Source organism: Paramisgurnus dabryanus, chromosome 3 (genome assembly GCF_030506205.2).
Source record: "Paramisgurnus dabryanus chromosome 3, PD_genome_1.1, whole genome shotgun sequence".
Classification (NCBI taxonomy): Eukaryota; Metazoa; Chordata; class Actinopteri; order Cypriniformes; family Cobitidae; genus Paramisgurnus; species Paramisgurnus dabryanus.
The window spans coordinates 16,938,229-16,956,325 of NC_133339.1; the positions used below are offsets into that span (position 1 = coordinate 16,938,229).

An 18,097-nucleotide genomic window follows, 5' to 3' on the forward strand; every position below is an offset into this window, starting at 1 on the left:
GATGAGCAAATGACCTGAGAATACAAGTTTCTTTTTTAGACAAAACATATCAAATTTAAGTGAATTTGTGCTTATAACAAGCACAAAAATCTGCCAATGGAATAACAAATTTTTTGCTGAATTTTCCTTGTATTAAGTAAATTCAAGAAAAAGGTCTTATTCCATTAGCATATTTTTTGGACCTTTACTTTTGAAAAGCATCGGTCTTTTATTTTGACATTTCCTGTAGTTCCCGGAAGTTGGTGTTCCGCTCGGAGTGTTGCTCACGTGTGTATGAAAACTCATGAAAATGGTGAAAAACAGCAAATACAAACCGAAATCAAAGAAGCAGAGTAAATGTGTGCTAATGTTTGATGATAAAGATCGACAGTAAGTTGATTTAAACATCGCGTTCATCTGATTCTCTGTGTTTGCGGAGATTTCATTAAATATAAATTAATAAACTTAACGCGTGTCATTTAAACACCTCAACTCTCAGTTTTATTCTCATTATATCACAGAAAATGCGGATATTTGTATAACTGTTACTGAACTCATGGAGATTAAATGTGTGTTTGTGTTTATCAGAGAATTCCTCACAGGTTTTCACAAGAGGAAAGTGGAGCGGAGGAAAGCTGCTCTGGAGGAGATGAAGAAGAAAATCAAGGAGGAGCAGAAGAGAGTTAGAGAAGAGGTGATGATGATGAGGAGGAGGATGAAGATGATGATGTCATGTATGAAGCAGCAGCTGAATGTCTTTGATTTTCTTACAGAGACACAAGGAATATATAAAGATGCTGAAGGAGCGACGAGAAGCTCTGGGTGAGTTTCATAACTTTAATAATAACACTGAAGATGTGTTTAACAGCTTAGCACAAATAACACAATCTGTGCATGTGTGTGTAGATGAGGCAGATGAACTGGAAGACGCCGTCACAGCGACCACCGAGTGTCTTCAGTACGATCACCCTAACCATACCGTTACCGTGACGACCATTAGTGATCTTGACCTGTCAGGTGCAAGGCTGCTTGAACCCCAAAAAGTCCAGGTGAGAAAATCAAAGCGTGTAGAATTGATCGTCTGATTTGATAAGATTAACTACAGATGTTCAGGTGATCTTGTCTGTTTCACCAGACGACTGAAAACAATGAAGATGATGAAGAGAGAGTGAAGTCACTTCCAAAGAAAGCAGGAAACCCCATCCTCTCTAAAAAGTACGGTCAGCTTCACACAGAAGATCATGAGAGCGACCATGTTCTGTCTTTAGATTGTGTACAGAGATGAAGTAACATCACATGTCAATATTGAGATTATAGTAATATACTGCATTTAAGTTATGTGGGATTTATTATTTGTCACAGATATATTTTAGAAAAAAACTACTCAAAGGTTCACATTCGTTTGTTTTTCATCCTTGAGCATCACTGAGTGTTTATAGTCGTTGATGATCTTCACAGATTTGAGTTTAATTGCCTGACACACAACTGTCACTAAACACCACACGCTCTCATTCAAGCTTTTTTGTTTGCGTTATATTCTTGTGCTGGCTCTTTAGGGTCATACTAAATACAAAAAAATTAATTCAAATATTTCTCTGTAGAATTCAGTCCCTCACGGCGTCGCTTCACAGTCGCACTAAACAGAAGAAGAACAAACAGAAACGCAAACAGGACGTGAGGCGGCAACATTCTCAGACTGACAGGAAGTCGTCAGCCATCCATGACAACAAACTCCGCCTTGGCAGAACAACCAAGAAGCAGAGACGCAGGCGGACGGGAAGGAACGAGCGACATCAAGACTGACCGACAGACAGGACTGTCATGTGATGTGATGTGTTGGGTCACATGTTCAACCCACTGCAGATGTTTGTATTTTTCATGTAATACTTTAAAGACATTAAAAATAGATTTTTCATCTGAATATTTGATATATGCACTGTTCTTGAACCTCTGACCATCAATACAGTTTATGTTTAATATTTCCTCCTCTATGTAACTGTAATGTGAATAAAATTCATTATTTAAATTGTGAGAAAACATGGTACCATTGTACTACCATCACTTAAAGGTGCCAAAGAATATAAAACTAATTACTGTAGGCGTAGATTAATAATACAAGCTCTCTGTACATGATAATGACATATCATGATCCTCAAACACGATTGTTTCCTCCTTCTTATGTAAACCTCAAAAGACAGCTGGAAAACAGACCAATCACAACATAACACCGACTGTGACGTTACAGTCCAGATGTACACCCCAACATTAAATTAATTACAATGTTGTTACAATCATAAAAACAAAGTTCTGACTGATGAGTTAATGCTATATGCTAGTTAGCGCTATATGCTAGTTAATGCTATATGCTTGTGTTTAGGCTGATGTTCTACTATTGACGTTACAGTTACGTCCATACTGAAAAAAACACAAACTTACCAGTCAGAAACGTCCATTAACAATCTCCAAACAATTGATTATTCCTCAAAATCTGATACAGACTCAAACATAAGATCTGTTTACACACACACAGAGCTACTGAAGGAGAAACAGCCAATCAGAGCAGAGCTCAACATTATTATTCATGACCCTTTCAAATAAGGTAATAATAGATAATATAATTCTAAAAAAAAATCCTAGGGTTGTAAATGGACATGAAAAACTGACTCTGGATCATTTTTGCACATTTAACAGATTATTACAATGCATTCTTTGGCACCTTTAACGCTGACGGTACAGTAATGAGATTTCTCTAAATTGTCATCACATTTAGTTTCTTTAGGTTCTGAGATAAAAGTTAAAATGTTTTAAAATTTTGTGTTTTGGAGTTATTTTACTTTCCTTATTGTGACTTTGTGTCACTTACAACAGTGTTAATGTTTAGTGTTTATAAGAGCGAGGTGTGTCGGTCACCATCTGCAGCAGAAGTCTCATTTAAAAGCTGCTGATATTTAATACATAGAACAGATGGACAGACACACAAAACTCACTGTCAGCTATTGTTGAGCAGCCAATAGGACGAGTGTATATGTGTGTGTGCGTGTGCGTGTGTGTGTGTGTGTGTGTGTGAGATAAAGAGAGAGGAGAGAGAGGAAGCATGTGGTCTCTTCATCTCAGTCGACTCTCCTCTGCTGCTCAGGTAACAAACTCTCACTGTCTGTCTGATCACCTGTGTTATTACTATGATCTCTGGTGTGTTGTGTCTCTGTCACTGTGTTAATTTTGTGTTTGTTTTTAATTTTGTTATGTTGCAGCCTAATATTATAAACATTTAATCTCTCTTTCTTAGAAATGTCTGTAAATGTATATAAATTTATTATCACAATGACATAAGTATTCAGACCCTTGACTCAGTACTTGGATGAATCACCTTTAGGAGTCTTTTTGAGTCTGACACAACAAACTTTGCACACCTGGATTGGTGAATTTTCTGCCATTCCTTGTAAAAGCTCCCAAGCTTGATCAGGTTGGATGGGGACTGTCAGTGAACAGATATTTTTAAGATGTTTGATAGGGTTCAGGTCAGGGCTCTGGCTGGAACAGTCTAGGACAGTAGTTCTCAAACTGGGGGCCCTGAGATGGTTCCAGGGAGGCCCCAGTTTAATGACATTTTATAAAATAAATTAATTTAACATAAATTCTGTATAATTAAATCTAATAAAAATAAGGCTACTAAACAACAGCACTATATTGAATCATTTAATATGTTTTATTTATTCCAAATTTTAAGTTTTGGAATATTTTATGTCATACATTTTTTTGGGGGGGCTACAAGTTTGAGAACAACTGGTCTAGGAGATTTACAGAGTGGTCCCTAACTTACTTCTGTATTGTCTTGGCTGTGTACTTAAGGTCATTGTCCTGTTAGAAGGTAAACCTTTGGCCCAGTCTGAGGTCCTTAGCACTGTTCACCACCACAGCATGATGCTACCAACACCATGCTTCACTGTTGGGATGATATTGGTCAGGTGTTGAGCGGTGCCTGGTTTCCATAATGTTTAGAGAATCTTGTTCCTCACAGACTGAGAGTCCTTCAAAACTCCAAGTGGACCAATTTTGAAGGCCACTGTGCTACTGAGAACCTTGAGTGCAGCAGTTTTTTTGTAGCCTTCCCCATCTGTGCCTTGCAATAATCCTGTTTCTGAGCAGGGAGTTCCTCCTCCCTCATGGCTTCGTTTTTGTGCTCTGATATGCATTTTCAGCTGTGAGGCCGTTTTAAAGAGAGGTGTGTGCCTTTCCAAATCTTCTCCAATCCATTTAATTTAACACAGAAATAGTAACTCCAATCAAGGTGTAGAAACATCTCTGACTGAGAATCTGATCTGTGTTTTGATGTTACAGTGTCTTGATTGTGTTGATTGAGGGAATAGAGACACAGAGTCTGACTGTGTTGGTTGATGTAAGAGAGTCCGACTGTGTTGGTTGATGTAAAAGAGTCTGGCTGTTTTGATTGATGGAACGGAGTCTGACTGTGTTGATTGATGGAACAGAGTCTGACTGTGTTGATTGTTGAAACGGAGTCTGACTGTGTTGATTAAGGGAACGGAGTCCGACTGTGTTGATTGATGGAACGGAGTCTGACTGTGTTGATTGATGGAACGGAGTCCGACTGTGTTGATTGATGGAACGGAGTCCGACTGTGTTGATTGATGGAACGGAGTCCCACTGTGTTGATTGATGGAACGGAGTCCGATTGTGTTGATTGATGGAACGGAGTCCGACTGTGTTGATTGATGGAACCGAGTCCGACTGTGTTGAAACATCTCTGACTGAGAATCTGATCTGTGTTTTGATGTTACAATGTCTTGATTGTGTTGATTGAGGGAATAGAGACACAGAGTCTGACTGTGTTGGTTGATGTAAGAGAGTCCGACTGTGTTGGTTGATGTAAAAGAGTCTGACTGTGTTGATTGTTGAAACGGAGTCTGACTGTGTTGATTAAGGGAACGGAGTCCGACTGTGTTGATTGATGGAACGGAGTCCGACTGTGTTGATTGATGGAACGGAGTCCGACTGTGTTGATTGATGGAACGGAGTCCGACTGTGTTGATTGATGGAACGGAGTCCGACTGTGTTGATTGATGGAACGGAGTCCGACTGTGTTGAAACATCTCTGACTGAGAATCTGATCTGTGTTTTGATGTTACAGTGTCTTGATTGTGTTGATTGAGGGAATAGAGACACAGAGTCTGACTGTGTTGGTTGATGTAAGAGAGTCCGACTGTGTTGGTTGATGTAAAAGAGTCTGACTGTGTTGATTGTTGAAACGGAGTCTGACTGTGTTGACTGTGTTGTTATTCAGGCCGGCACGAATGACACTAGGCTCCGCCAGTCGGAAATCACCAAAGATAATATTAAGGAGATGTGTGAAATTGCAAAAACAATGTCAGACAATGTAATATGCTCTGGTCCCCTCCCCGCCTACCGGGGAGATGAAACACATAGTAGATTAGTGTCTCTCAATGGATGGATGTCAAAGTGGTGCCCTCAGCATAACGTAGGGTTTATAGACAATTGGAAGCTTTTCTGGGGAAGACCATTTCTCCTAACCCGAGATGGCCTTCATCCGTCATCGGAAGGAAGTGCTATACTCACTAAAAATCTGATCAATAGTCTTAATTCTGATATAGTCTGACTATCCAGGGCCCAGGTCAGGAAACAGACGGATCGGCTTAACCGTCCATCTGTTAGCTGCCGTGATATGTCAAGACCACTTATATCCCAGCACTTCGAGTCAATCTTACCGAAATATCAGCACATTTCAACTGTATCTGTTCCCCGAACAAATAAATACAGGGCACCGCTTGTTACATCTGGTACAAATCTGATTCAAATAAAATTAGAAAACAATACATTAACAGATGAATCTCGAATATTAAAATTCGGCCTTCTTAACATTAGATCGCTTACCAATAAAGAACCTATTGTCAATGAAATAATTACAGACCAAAACTTAGATGTACTCTGTTTAACAGAAACCTGGCTTAAAGCAGACGACTACATTAGTTTAAATGAATCCACCCCACAAGACTATTATTATAAACACGAACCTCGATTAAAGGGGAGAGGGGGTGGTGTAGCTACAATATACAACACAATGTTTAAAGTAAACCAAAAATCTGAGCTAAAATTTAAATCATTTGAAGTAATGTTGTTAAATATGGAAATAACTGATCGTAACCACAAACAGCTTTCTTTTGCTTTAGCGACAATCTATAGACCACCGGGCCACCATGCAGATTTCCTTAATGAAATAGCAGATTTCCTATCTGAGCTTGTAGTCACTGTAGATAAAGCTCTTATTGTTGGTGATTTTAATGTCCATGTGGACAACCCAAAAGACGCGTTAGGACGTGCGTTTATAGATGTTCTAAATTCTCTCAATATTAGACAAAACGTGACAGGGCCAACGCATACTCGTAATCACACATTAGACTTAATTCTGTCACTCGGACTCAATATTAATGACGTCGAAATATCACCTCAGAGTGATGCAGTTTCTGACCATTACCTTGTGTCATACACTGTACTTCTAGATAGGATCACTCAATCTACAACATGCTACCGACTAGCCAGAACAATTATTTCCACCACTAAAGATAGCTTTATTAGCACTCTTCCAGACCTGTCCCAAATGAAACATGTAGCAGATAACTGTGACGATCTAGATATTGAAATAGAAAACCTAAACAATGTCTGTTCTAACACATTGGATGCCGTTGCTCCCATTCGAAAAAAGAGATTCAAAGAAAAACCGCCAGCTCCATGGTATGACCATCACACAGCAGCCCTTAAAAAGGCAGCTAGAAAAATGGAAAGAAATTATAGAAGCACAAAGTTAGAAGTATGGCGCGCAGCATGGAAACAGAGTGTTAAACACTACAGACAGGCTATTAAAACCGCCAGATCTACATATCTTAGCAAGCTTATAAATGAGAATCATAATAACCCTCGTTTCCTCTTTAGCACAGTTGCGAAACTGACTAGAAACAAAGATCAAACAGAAACCTATAGTAAACTTCAACACAATAGTAACGACTTCATGAACTTCTTTTCTAACAAAATTTCGGCTATTAGGGAAAACATCGTAGCTACCCAGGCAGCCACCACTCTACCCATTAGTTCACTTAACACTAGACTACCATACGAACATCTTGATTCATTTAAACCTACTACAATAGATGAGCTCTCTAAACTAGTCACATCATCCAAATCATCGTCCTGTATATTAGACCCCGTTCCCACAAAACTACTTAAAGAAGTATTCCCTGTAGTGTCAACCCCGGTTCTAAACATCGTTAACTCATCGCTAGAAATAGGATACGTTCCAACAGCTTTCAAACTAGCAGTTATTAAACCGCTGATTAAAAAACCACAGCTTGACCAAGGAGAACTTAATAACTTTAGACCAATCTCAAATCTCCCTTTTCTTTCGAAAATATTAGAAAAGGTAGTGGCAAGCCAGTTACGCACATTCTTGACAAATAATAGTACATATGAAAAGTTCCAATCAGGATTCAGGCCCCACCATAGCACAGAGACAGCGTTGCTTAGAGTTACAAATGACCTCCTATTAACATCCGATCGTGGTGAAATCTCAATTCTTATATTACTAGACCTTAGTGCAGCATTTGACACAATAGACCACAGAATCCTACTCAATAGACTAGAAAACTATGTTGGTATCAGTGGTCAGGCGCTAGCCTGGTTTAGGTCATATCTAACCAATCGCTATCACTTTGTTTATGTAAATGAGGAAGAGTCATATCACTCCCTGGTTAAATACGGTGTACCGCAGGGATCAGTTTTAGGTCCTATCCTGTTCTCGTTATACATGTTACCCCTAGGAGACATTATCAGGAAACATAACATAAGTTTTCACTGCTATGCGGATGATACCCAGCTTTACATCTCCTCGCATCCCAGCGAAACACACACGTTTTCTAAGCTAAAAGACTGCATTAGCGATGTTAGTGACTGGATGGCACATAACTTTCTTAAGCTCAACTCCAATAAGACAGAGGTACTTATTATTGAACCAAATCGCTACAAACATAATATGTCAGATTACAAATTGCACATAGATGGCTGTACTGTGGTGCCATCTTCCACGGTTAGGAACTTAGGTGTGATGTTCGACAGCAACTTATCCTTTGATAGTCATATCGCCAACGTCTGCCGCACAGCATTCTTCCATCTTAGAAATATCTCAAAAATACGCCATATACTGTCTACATCTGACGCGGAGAAGCTTATTCATGCTTTTATGACCTCTAGAATAGACTATTGTAACTCGCTACTCGGGGGATGCCATTCAAAACAGATCAACAAGCTTCAGCTAGTTCAAAACGCTTCTGCAAGGGTACTTACTCGATCTAAGAAGTATGACCACATAAGCCCAATTCTGGCATCTTTACACTGGCTACCAGTTAAATATCGCATCCAATTTAAAATATCACTAATCACCTACAAAGCTTTAAATGGCTTAGCACCCTCATATCTTAGAGAATTACTATCAGAATACAATCCATCACGCACACTACGGTCGCAAAATTCTGGCCTATTGATTATCCCTAGACTATCAAAAGTGTCTAAAAGTGGAAGATCCTTTTCCTACTTAGCCCCAAAGCTCTGGAATGATTTACCAACCGATGTCCGAGAATCAGACACAGTCGATCATTTTAAATCTAGACTTAAAACTTTTCTCTTCAACAAAGCATTCGCATAATTTGTCTAGTAAAGGTTCTTAACTCGCAATAGTTATTTTCACGGAACAAAGCACTCACGGTCATAACACAGACCAACCAAATAAATAAATAAAAACCTTTTCTGCATGAACACTTAAAATGAATTGCATTAAATAGTTTGCCACCGTTTGCCACTGAACCTGCATTAACGACGACAGTGGGGCTTCCGGCCTTAGTCAAACGGTTTGGCACGTATGGTCGGGTTGCGATTTTGGTGCTTTCGTGTGTCTTGTGAATAGTATGCCATACAGACCCGTTTGCCACTGAACCTGCATTAACGACGACAGTGGGGCCTCCAGCCTTAGTCAAACGGGTTGGTATGTATGGTCGGGTTGCGTTTTTCGCGCTTTCGTGTGTCTTGTGAATAGTATGCCATACATACCCGTTTGCCACTGAACCTGCATTAACGACGACAGTGGGGCCTCCAGCCTTAGTCAAACGGGTTGGCACGTATGGTCGGGCTGCGATTTTGGCGCTATCGTAAGTCTTATGAATAGTATGCCATACAGACCCGTTTGCCACTGAACCTGCATTAACGACGACAATGGGGCCTCCAGCCTTAGTCAAACGGGTTGGCACGTATGGTCGGGTTGCGTTTTTCGCGCTTTCGTGTGTCTTGTGAATAGTATGCCATACAGACCCGTTTGCCACTGAACCTGCATTAACGACGACAGTGGGGCCTCTCAGCCTTAGTCAAACGGGTTGGCACGTATGGTCGGGTTGCGATTTTGGCGCTATCGTAAGTCTTATGAATGGTATACAATATAGACCCGTTTGCCACTGAACCTGCATTAACGACGACAGTGGGGCTTTAGGCCTTAGTCAAACGGGTCGTCAGGTTTCATTTTCTCTTAAAGATCGGAAGGTGACCCTTATTTACCATATATACCCTCGCATTGGGCCCCCAATTTGCTAAATCCTCAACTGTGGATAACATAATTATGCCGCAATATTTAGTCTGTCTGGAACTAAGCTGAGTTAAACCACATCACTGTGTGACACTTCAATACATATGAACGGCCGCTACGCTAATACGATTTTGTTTTTCTCTCCCTGTCTCGTCCTCGACCCGAGGACGAGACAAACAGACCCAGTCCCGGTAGATGTGAAAGTCGGCACACCTCTGATCTACTGGCTGTCCTTCAACGTTATGCCCAGCTGATACCTGACCAACGATCACCGGCAGAACCGCTTAATCTCCGCTAAATCTCCATTTCCGTTCTCCCAAGGGTTTTTCCCTCCTAGGACTTATTTTTCCTCGGATAAAAGCCCGGGGTTTTTTTTTCTCCTAGGGGGTTTTTCACCCCGGGGAGGCAGCCTTTTTGGGCTTTACCTAGCTTCCTCTTCTATACGTTGCTTTAGTAATACGTGCAATTATAATATTGAGTCATAGCCGCAGCAAATTTAACTGCTCATGCTATAATGTATTTTGTTGTGCTATCTGTCGTTTTCTGTGCTTTTCACTGCTTCTATTTATGTAAAGCTGCTTTGAAACAATTGACTTTTGTGAAAAGCGCTATATAAATAAAATTGAATTGAATTGAATTGAATTAAGGGAACGGAGTCCGACTGTGTTGATTGATGGAACCGAGTCCGACTGTGTTGAAACATCTCTGACTGAGAATCTGATCTGTGTTTTGATGTTACAGTGTCTTGATTGTGTTGATTGAGGGAATAGAGACACAGAGTCTGACTGTGTTGGTTGATGTAAGAGAGTCCGACTGTGTTGGTTGATGTAAAAGAGTCTGGCTGTGTTGATTGACGGAACGGAGTCCGACTGTGTTGATTGACGGAACGGAGTCCGACTGTGTTGATTGACGGAACGGAGTCCGACTGTGTTGATTGACGGAACGGAGTCCGACTGTGTTGAAACATCTCTGACTGAGAATCTGATCTGTGTTTTGATGTAACAAAGTCTGATTGTGTTGATTGAGGGAACAGAGACACAGAGTCTGACTGTGTTGATTGATGTAAGAGAGTCTGACTGTGTTGATTGATGGAACAGAGACACAGAACCTGACTGTATTAATTGATGGAACAGAGTCTGATTAAGTTGATTGAGGGAACAGAGACACAGAACCTGAGTGTGTTGACCGATGGAACAGCGCCACCTGTTGTTAAATATTATGTGCTTTTATTCAGTCCTTCTCCTGGTCTCTGATATATTCAGCCTTGGTGTCTGAAAGGTTTTATTGTAGTTTTGAGTGTGAACCCATGATGCCTCTGACTGGTGATGAGCTCATGTGTCCGAAGTTCCAGCCCAACATCTTCGACTCCACCCGCTGCCATGACTGTTTACGACAGAAACACCTGCACAACTGTTCACCTGAACACACATCTGAACCCAACACAGCTGCTACACAAATTAAGAAGAAAGACACCAGCGCCAAGGTGAGACAGACAGATGTGTGACCATGTAATGTACCATACATAGTGACATACAGGCATAGTTATATTATAATTCTAATTTATGCAGTATCAATTAAAATGTCAGATAATCTAATAGGTTTACACCATTTCTGAGTGGATTATCACTGTGAGATCATTATAAATTAGATGAATTAAAAGGTGTGTGCGCGTGCGTGTGTGTGTTCGTGTGCAACCTATTTATTAATAATACATGAAGGCAGATCATGTTCTTCTAGTTGATACATTTACAATGAGACTGAGATGTTTGCTGACCAGCAACACCAAGAAACAAAAGCGGATAATGAGAAACATGTTTTAAACAAATAAGATACTCGTTGTTAATTCCGTGCCACAATGCTACAGTGTTGCGGGTGGTTGCTAGGGGGTGATATGTGGTTGCTAGGGTGTTCAGGGTATTTTAGCATGGTAGTGTGTGATTGTTAGTTTTCTCCAGAAGTGGAAAGGCTGTGTGATTACATTTAAGCCCAAATCTAAAGATATCCCCTCATGTCTGTAGGATACACGAGTGTCTGTATGAGAAGGCTCTGTGGTCTCTCATGTTAAATGTGTGGTTTTGAGTTGAATATGAAAGCTTTAGTGATCTTCATAGCTTTTATTTCTCTGTTGCTGATGATTTCAGATATATTCAACTACTGCTTCTTTAACAACTAAAATAATGATGAGCAGGAAAACCACAAACCAGACTGAGTTACAGCCATGAAACTTTAAACCAGTACTGTGTGAGTGTGTTAGAGAGAGAGGGAGATGTAATCTAGATTACCATTTTATCTTATTTAATTTTCTTAGAAATCCGAAATAACTAGTACAAAACAAATGGAACATTTCATGCATTTGGACTAAAACTGTGTGCTGTGATGTTAGAAATGTATGTGGTAAAACACTGTAAAACAGTGTAATATAATGGTAAACAACCAAAACATTACACTTACACACAGCGGTGAAGCTATCTGACTTCAGTATAATGGACAACATGAGTCAATCAATAATCTTAAATAATATTACACAGTTCCATCAAACTCCTTGCACAGTTTTGTATTTTAATTGCCTGTATTGTGCTGCACTTTAATTGGGTGGCTGTTTTTGTGTCGACTTGTAAGGAGGACTCAGATGTGCTGTCAGTGGTAAGCAGCTACTGTGATGTCAGCAGAAGGGGGCGTGGCTTTGAGGACAGTTCCCTCTGCATTTTGAGTCCCGACTGTGACCTGTACCTGTGTGACGGAGACGACGACCAAAGCTCAGACAGGTCTGTTTATGCTGTTCTGTGTGTAATGTTACATCCTTCATATTCTTAATTTGTTTTATAATATAAACTGCATTGTAAATGATTTGGGTAATTATTTTGTGTTCTGTGTGTTATTGATGTTTGGAGCGCTGATGTGTCTCATTTCAGTCAGTGTGAAGATTCTATATACAGCAGCTCTGCTGGTTTTGAGGAAGACTCCAGCCTCCTTCATTATCCCTTATCTCACTGCAGAATGACCCGTTTGGATCTGTCACCACACCGGACGAACCCTCGTGGCTGGACAGAGGTCATGGCCAATGACCGTGATGGTTTTAAAAACTTTAGTTTTTCTCAGGGTAAGGTTAACACCATATATGGTTGCCAATCAGGTGATTTGTGCTATCGTTCAGATAGTTTGGAGTGTCGGTTTGAGGTGTCATTTAGTGTAGAGTTACACTGGGCTTTTCCAGCTTATGACACACACCTGAGAAGTGCGTCATGGCACATGAGTGCCGTATATCATTTTCACATTTTAACACGATCTCTCTCTCTATCTTTCTCTCTCCATAGGTAGTGTGAATGAAAAGAGGGATAGAGAGAGTGGATATTTTTCTTTGGGAAAATCTGCAGGTATTAGAACTGTCCACGATAAAAGGGCTCCTTCTCCTTATCGCCATTCAGAGAGAGGTCATCCTCTTCCAAGCAGCAAAAGCCCGGAACTCAAAGCGACCATTCCATTTCGGAACCCGGATCTGGGTGTGCCTTCTGAAAGGAGAACCTCTGAGTTTCAGAATCCTGAACTGACAAACTGTACTCCAAACTTTACTCCAGAGCCAGTGGATCTCAGTGCAGAGGTAGAGGTCCTGGCTGGTCCCAGGTCTCTAAGTCCCACCCCTTTCAAACAAGCTGAATCTCTCAATACCTCTAACCAAAGAAGTCAACGAAATCCCCAGCCGTCTCTTTACCGGCAACAGGGAACTCTCAGCTCTTCCCAAAGAAGCTCCAGTCTTTCACGGTCCTCGTCTCCCGGTCGTAGTACCTCCCCGTTCAGACGGGGTGAGTCCACCTCCTCTCTAAACACAGTGGGTATTCGTTCTGGCAACTTCACACAGGGAAGAGAGCAGGTATCGAGCACTCCTGCATGGAATAGTTGCTCTACAGGCTTACAGAAAAACTTCAGATCAATTGCAAGCACTGTGGGCATGGTCAGTAGTGTCAGTAAATCAGCGTCTTACATGGATCTGAGAGGGTCGTTACGCAATTCTGAGAACAACAACTCCCATGCTGGGTCTACAGTAAACCATGGTAGGTCCTCCCCTAATAGACAGAGTTACAGAGGCTCTGGGCAAACTGCTCCTTGGAAAACGGAAAGCCCTTCGTATAAAGAAAATCATAACAGACAGAGCTCCCCCCATACAAGTAGACGCCATGATGTAAGAAGCCAGTCCCCAAAAGGTAGAAAGGAGACAAATAGCTCTTCAAGTCAAATTCAAGAGGGTCGTCGTAGTGCATCTCCAGTCAGAAAGGGCTATGGAACCCTGAGCCAATCAGAGAAAACTTACATGTCTAAAGAGGGGTATTATAACAAAGAAAGCCCCCTGCCATCCAGGAAAAGCAATGGAACTCAGATTCAACCATCACCAAAAAAATCTGAGGCCAAGAGCTCCCTTCACAGCTACAACCGAGACAGTCGACACTCCTCCCCTAGTAGAGGTCATCACCATGAATTGTCGCTTCGTAAAACCAAAACAAGCCAGCTTTCCTCAAATTGTGGGACGAAGAGCCGCAGTTCCTCCCCCTTAAGGTGGGGAAATGACAATCCTAGCCAATCTTTACCTCGCAAATCAGAGATTGCCCAGCGCTCAAGTGTGTCTACACTGAGACACGACCCTGTAGGCCACACCCCTCTAAGGAACACAATGAGTGACAGAACAGACTTCACCTCTTATGTCAAAAGCAGCATGAGTACCAAATCACAACGTGAATCGAACCCTCCATTAGACCACTGGAGAGGCTCCACCCACTCTCTCCAGTCAGTCTCACGTAGCTCCTCCCCTTCACGCCACATCAGCGAGAAGAAACCATTGAGCTCTCCTCATAAATCTCCTCGTATTGCTTGGGAAACATCCCAAGATGTAAGTAAGAGGAGCAGTGTGAAGCAAGACCGGGAGATTAAAAGCTTCACCCCTAACAGTCGTCCATCACTGTCCCAAAAACAGAGCCTTTCACCTCAAATGCAAAGACACACCTCTTCTCAAAGCTCAATGGACTCTGAATCAAGTCATCTGTCAGCCGGGTCTTCAGGTTTAAACCGAGAGGAATACGCCACGATGGCTCACCTTCCTAAAGTTAAAACGGTCTTCCAGAGGGAGGGTTCCAGTCACTTGGAAAGAATCAAAAGCCAACAGAGACAGGAACTTCTGTTCTACAAACCAGCCAGGTAGACGAGAAGCATCTGCTGTGTGTAAATAATTAAAACAAATTGAATTTTAAAAACTTATTATTCAGAAATGAAGTCTTCTAGTAAATGATCTTGAACAGGAAGAAGTGTCACAACTTGTGTATGTGTTTTCAGTCACTCCCAAAGCAAAGCTCCTAACTCAGAATGGGATGAACCCGATGAAGACAGGGACAGTGGTAGACTCTCAAGAGCACACTCCTCTAGCTCTCTATATACACAGGTAACAACACCACCTGTCACATGCTAACAAATGAGGGATCTGACTCCGTGAAGTCAATTCTAGAAGGGAGGGGCGGAGTTCCAATCCAAATTCCATCCTTTATCCATGTAACAGCCTCTAAACGCTATTCAAATTTATTACATAAATATAGTGAGATGTTCTGCATTTATGGTTTAAAAATATAAAATATGTCCCTAACTAGAGTCCTTCAATGAGTCTCTTCCTGTCTACCACTAACTAATGCTGCTTTTCCACTGCATAGTACTGCTCATTTTTGGGGGGTTCACTGTGTACTGTACTTAATATTTGGTGCTTTTTCGATTACCACCTTGGTTGAGGTTTCAAGCGAACCGTACTGATACTAAAACGTGACGTGTAAATACTGCAGATCACTACCAGCATCATTACTTACCCTCGGGTTTTGTCCAAGCAAACCATTGGGGCCTTTTTGTACAAGTTTCCAAATTTCATTTTAAGCGTAAAACAGAACCTCATGTCGACAATTAAGAGCACCATTCCATCGATATGCTCCGTAGCTCCTGTGTCGTTTGTGTTTTTACAATGATGTCCCACCAGTAGAGGCGGCACAACTGTAACAAGAAGTCTATAATCCAGCACATTTTAAAGCGGTACTTAACTGCAGTGATAAAGCAAATGAGCCAAAGTTAAGCGAGCAGAGTTAAGCCTAGTACCACACAATGAGAGTAATTATGACAGTTTGTGAAACCACCTAACATTATCATCAATGCATAATAGAAATGCATCTAATGTAACCCTAACCCTAACCAGAGTAAAGGTCTTCCAGCCCAACTTTTCCTGAAAGACGGTGAAAACCCAACACACGCTCAGATGTGTCTCAGTTTATACACAAACACACAAACGTCTGTAAGCATCACAGGGACTCAGAGTATTAACCTGTGTCAGACATAGCGCTGATGTATTTCAGTGATTGATCTTTGACAGAGAGCAAGCAGTCCAACTACAGAGCAGATTCACTCGTACAGGACTCCATCCAGAGGATCCGAACTGAAACAGGTGCAGTAACACTTCACGTCTGATCTGATCTGATCTGCATGTGTTTTAGTTCGAGTATTGTCAGTAATGTCTGTATGTTCTGTAGAAAGCACACAGACCGTCAGTGTATTTCTCCTGCAGTGTGGAGCAGACTGATGATGAATCCATCCAACAGGCATGTCCTCATATCTTTATTCAGCTCTCCTGTTAGTTTCATCTTCTTATTTACAGTTTTTAAAGACGCTAGGACACATTTCTCAATACTTAGGTCACTTTTGCAAAACTCTTCACACAGTGAGCAGAACAGAAGTCTATGTGGGCTAAACTGAGGATGAATTATCATTGCTTTGGCACAAAATGCATTCAATGACTACATCTCTCAAATTTCATGAATTCTTTTCTCACTCGGACACAACAACTGCCAAAACTCTTTGTGCGTACAGGCCAATTTGCACATGCTTACATACTGTTTTCAAAACTCTTAAACTTATGTTCAAAACAATAACATGATACAAAACTGAATAAGACAGCAATTTGCTACATTTCTACAGAAATTTTTTAATGAAATATATTTTAAATCTTAAAAAAAAAAATGCTATAATAACAATTGCCAAATAGAGAAGATTAGCATTACTTTTGTATCTGTATAAATTGATGGGGTTAATACAAATTCTTGTATTTTGGAATTACTGCAAAAAAATTTAAATAAGCGTCAAAAAATATTGAGGATTCTGCATCATGTCTGATTGATTCCAGTAACATATATTGTAGTGAATTATAAACAGAGAAAACATTGTATAATGCTACATGTTGACGTTGTGAGTGTTTTTAGGTCATTGTTTTGTGGGTGACAAAGTGTGTTTGTGGGCTATCAACTTTTACTAGTGTTCTGGAAGAATGAGTTGATTTGAGACCTGAATAAAGTGTTTTGGTAGTTGTAGTGCATTTTGAATGTGAAATGAACTGCTTTGCAAAGCTGAAAGTTGGTTAGGAGAACTGTGAGAAGAGTTTTGCAAAAGTGACCTAAGTATTGAGAAATGTGTCTTAGCGTCTGTAAACAACTGTAAATAATTTCCTTTTTATTAATCTTCTGTTGCTTTAATTGTACTTTACAATAGTTACCTTTATTTATGTGTATTTTTTCGCTGTTATCATTCTTTTGTTATGGGAACTGATTAATTGATATTAATTCATTAATTATATTAAGGGATTAGGGTTTGTTTATTAACTATCACAAATTAACCATGTTTTACCAATAGTTTAACAGTTTTTTGTTTGTTTTGTTTGTAACCACAAGTTTATGATGGTCTCACTGCAATTACCTTATAAGTTAAATCATGATATTTGTAGCAAAATTATGGCATTTGCTCAGCGAAACAATGTTATCACACTTAACTGTGATGGAAACATGGTTAACAATTTGGTGGCATGATTATAAGGGTTAGTTTAACAACGTATAAAATCAGATTAATGTGTGCCTATCAGCAAATGTCTTAGACTCTATTAGTATTTAAGGAATTAAACATCATTCAAGTTATAGACACTACTAAACCATATCCTCCTGAGACCCAGAAATTCATTTTCGGTAGTCATGCACAATTTATTTAAGCTATTTGAATCCTACTGTCCCATCAAGAGGACATCATGGGCTTTCTAGTAATACTATGTTTGTGTGCATATATTTGTACAGAGCACACAAACTTTATTTTCAAAACTTGCAATTTTCACATTTTCACTTTTTTTTGTTGCAGAATTTGCCGTTTTCTTGATAATCATCAATAGTTTTTTTTCAACATGAGAGTCTAGAATTAAAGTTTAGCAGTACTTCAGAAATGTTCTCACCTGTTTGAAACATGACTTAATTTGATGTCCTTTGTAGTGGACACCGGGACTTTGTTCTTATGTTTGTTTCATGTTCTATGACAGATGCTGATAAGTTTTTGAATAAAATAATTTGGAACACTTTACAGTAAAGTTGTATTTGTTAACATTTATTAACTGCATTAACTAACATGAACCAACAATGA

General features: G+C 40.2%; 2 protein-coding genes across 2 annotated transcripts; both read left to right on the top strand.

The window, feature by feature from the left end:
- The first annotated feature begins 212 nt into the window (after window positions 1-212).
- On the top strand, window positions 213-3,237 carry nol12 (nucleolar protein 12). The gene is made up of 6 exons (XM_065278474.2): window positions 213-369; window positions 568-673; window positions 753-801; window positions 886-1,028; window positions 1,115-1,194; window positions 1,581-3,237. The coding sequence occupies exons 1-6, from the start codon at window positions 284-286 to the stop codon at window positions 1,780-1,782; spliced, it is 666 nt and encodes a 221-aa protein (XP_065134546.1). The 5' UTR covers window positions 213-283; the 3' UTR covers window positions 1,783-3,237.
- A 7,624-nt stretch (window positions 3,238-10,861) lies between these two features.
- LOC135768489 (uncharacterized) lies at window positions 10,862-16,281 on the top strand. Its single transcript, XM_065277709.2, has 7 exons — window positions 10,862-11,114; window positions 12,251-12,396; window positions 12,544-12,731; window positions 12,946-14,815; window positions 14,951-15,056; window positions 16,020-16,091; window positions 16,177-16,281. The coding sequence occupies exons 1-7, from the start codon at window positions 10,938-10,940 to the stop codon at window positions 16,279-16,281; spliced, it is 2,664 nt and encodes an 887-aa protein (XP_065133781.1). The 5' UTR covers window positions 10,862-10,937.
- Window positions 16,282-18,097: the final 1,816 nt, after the last annotated feature.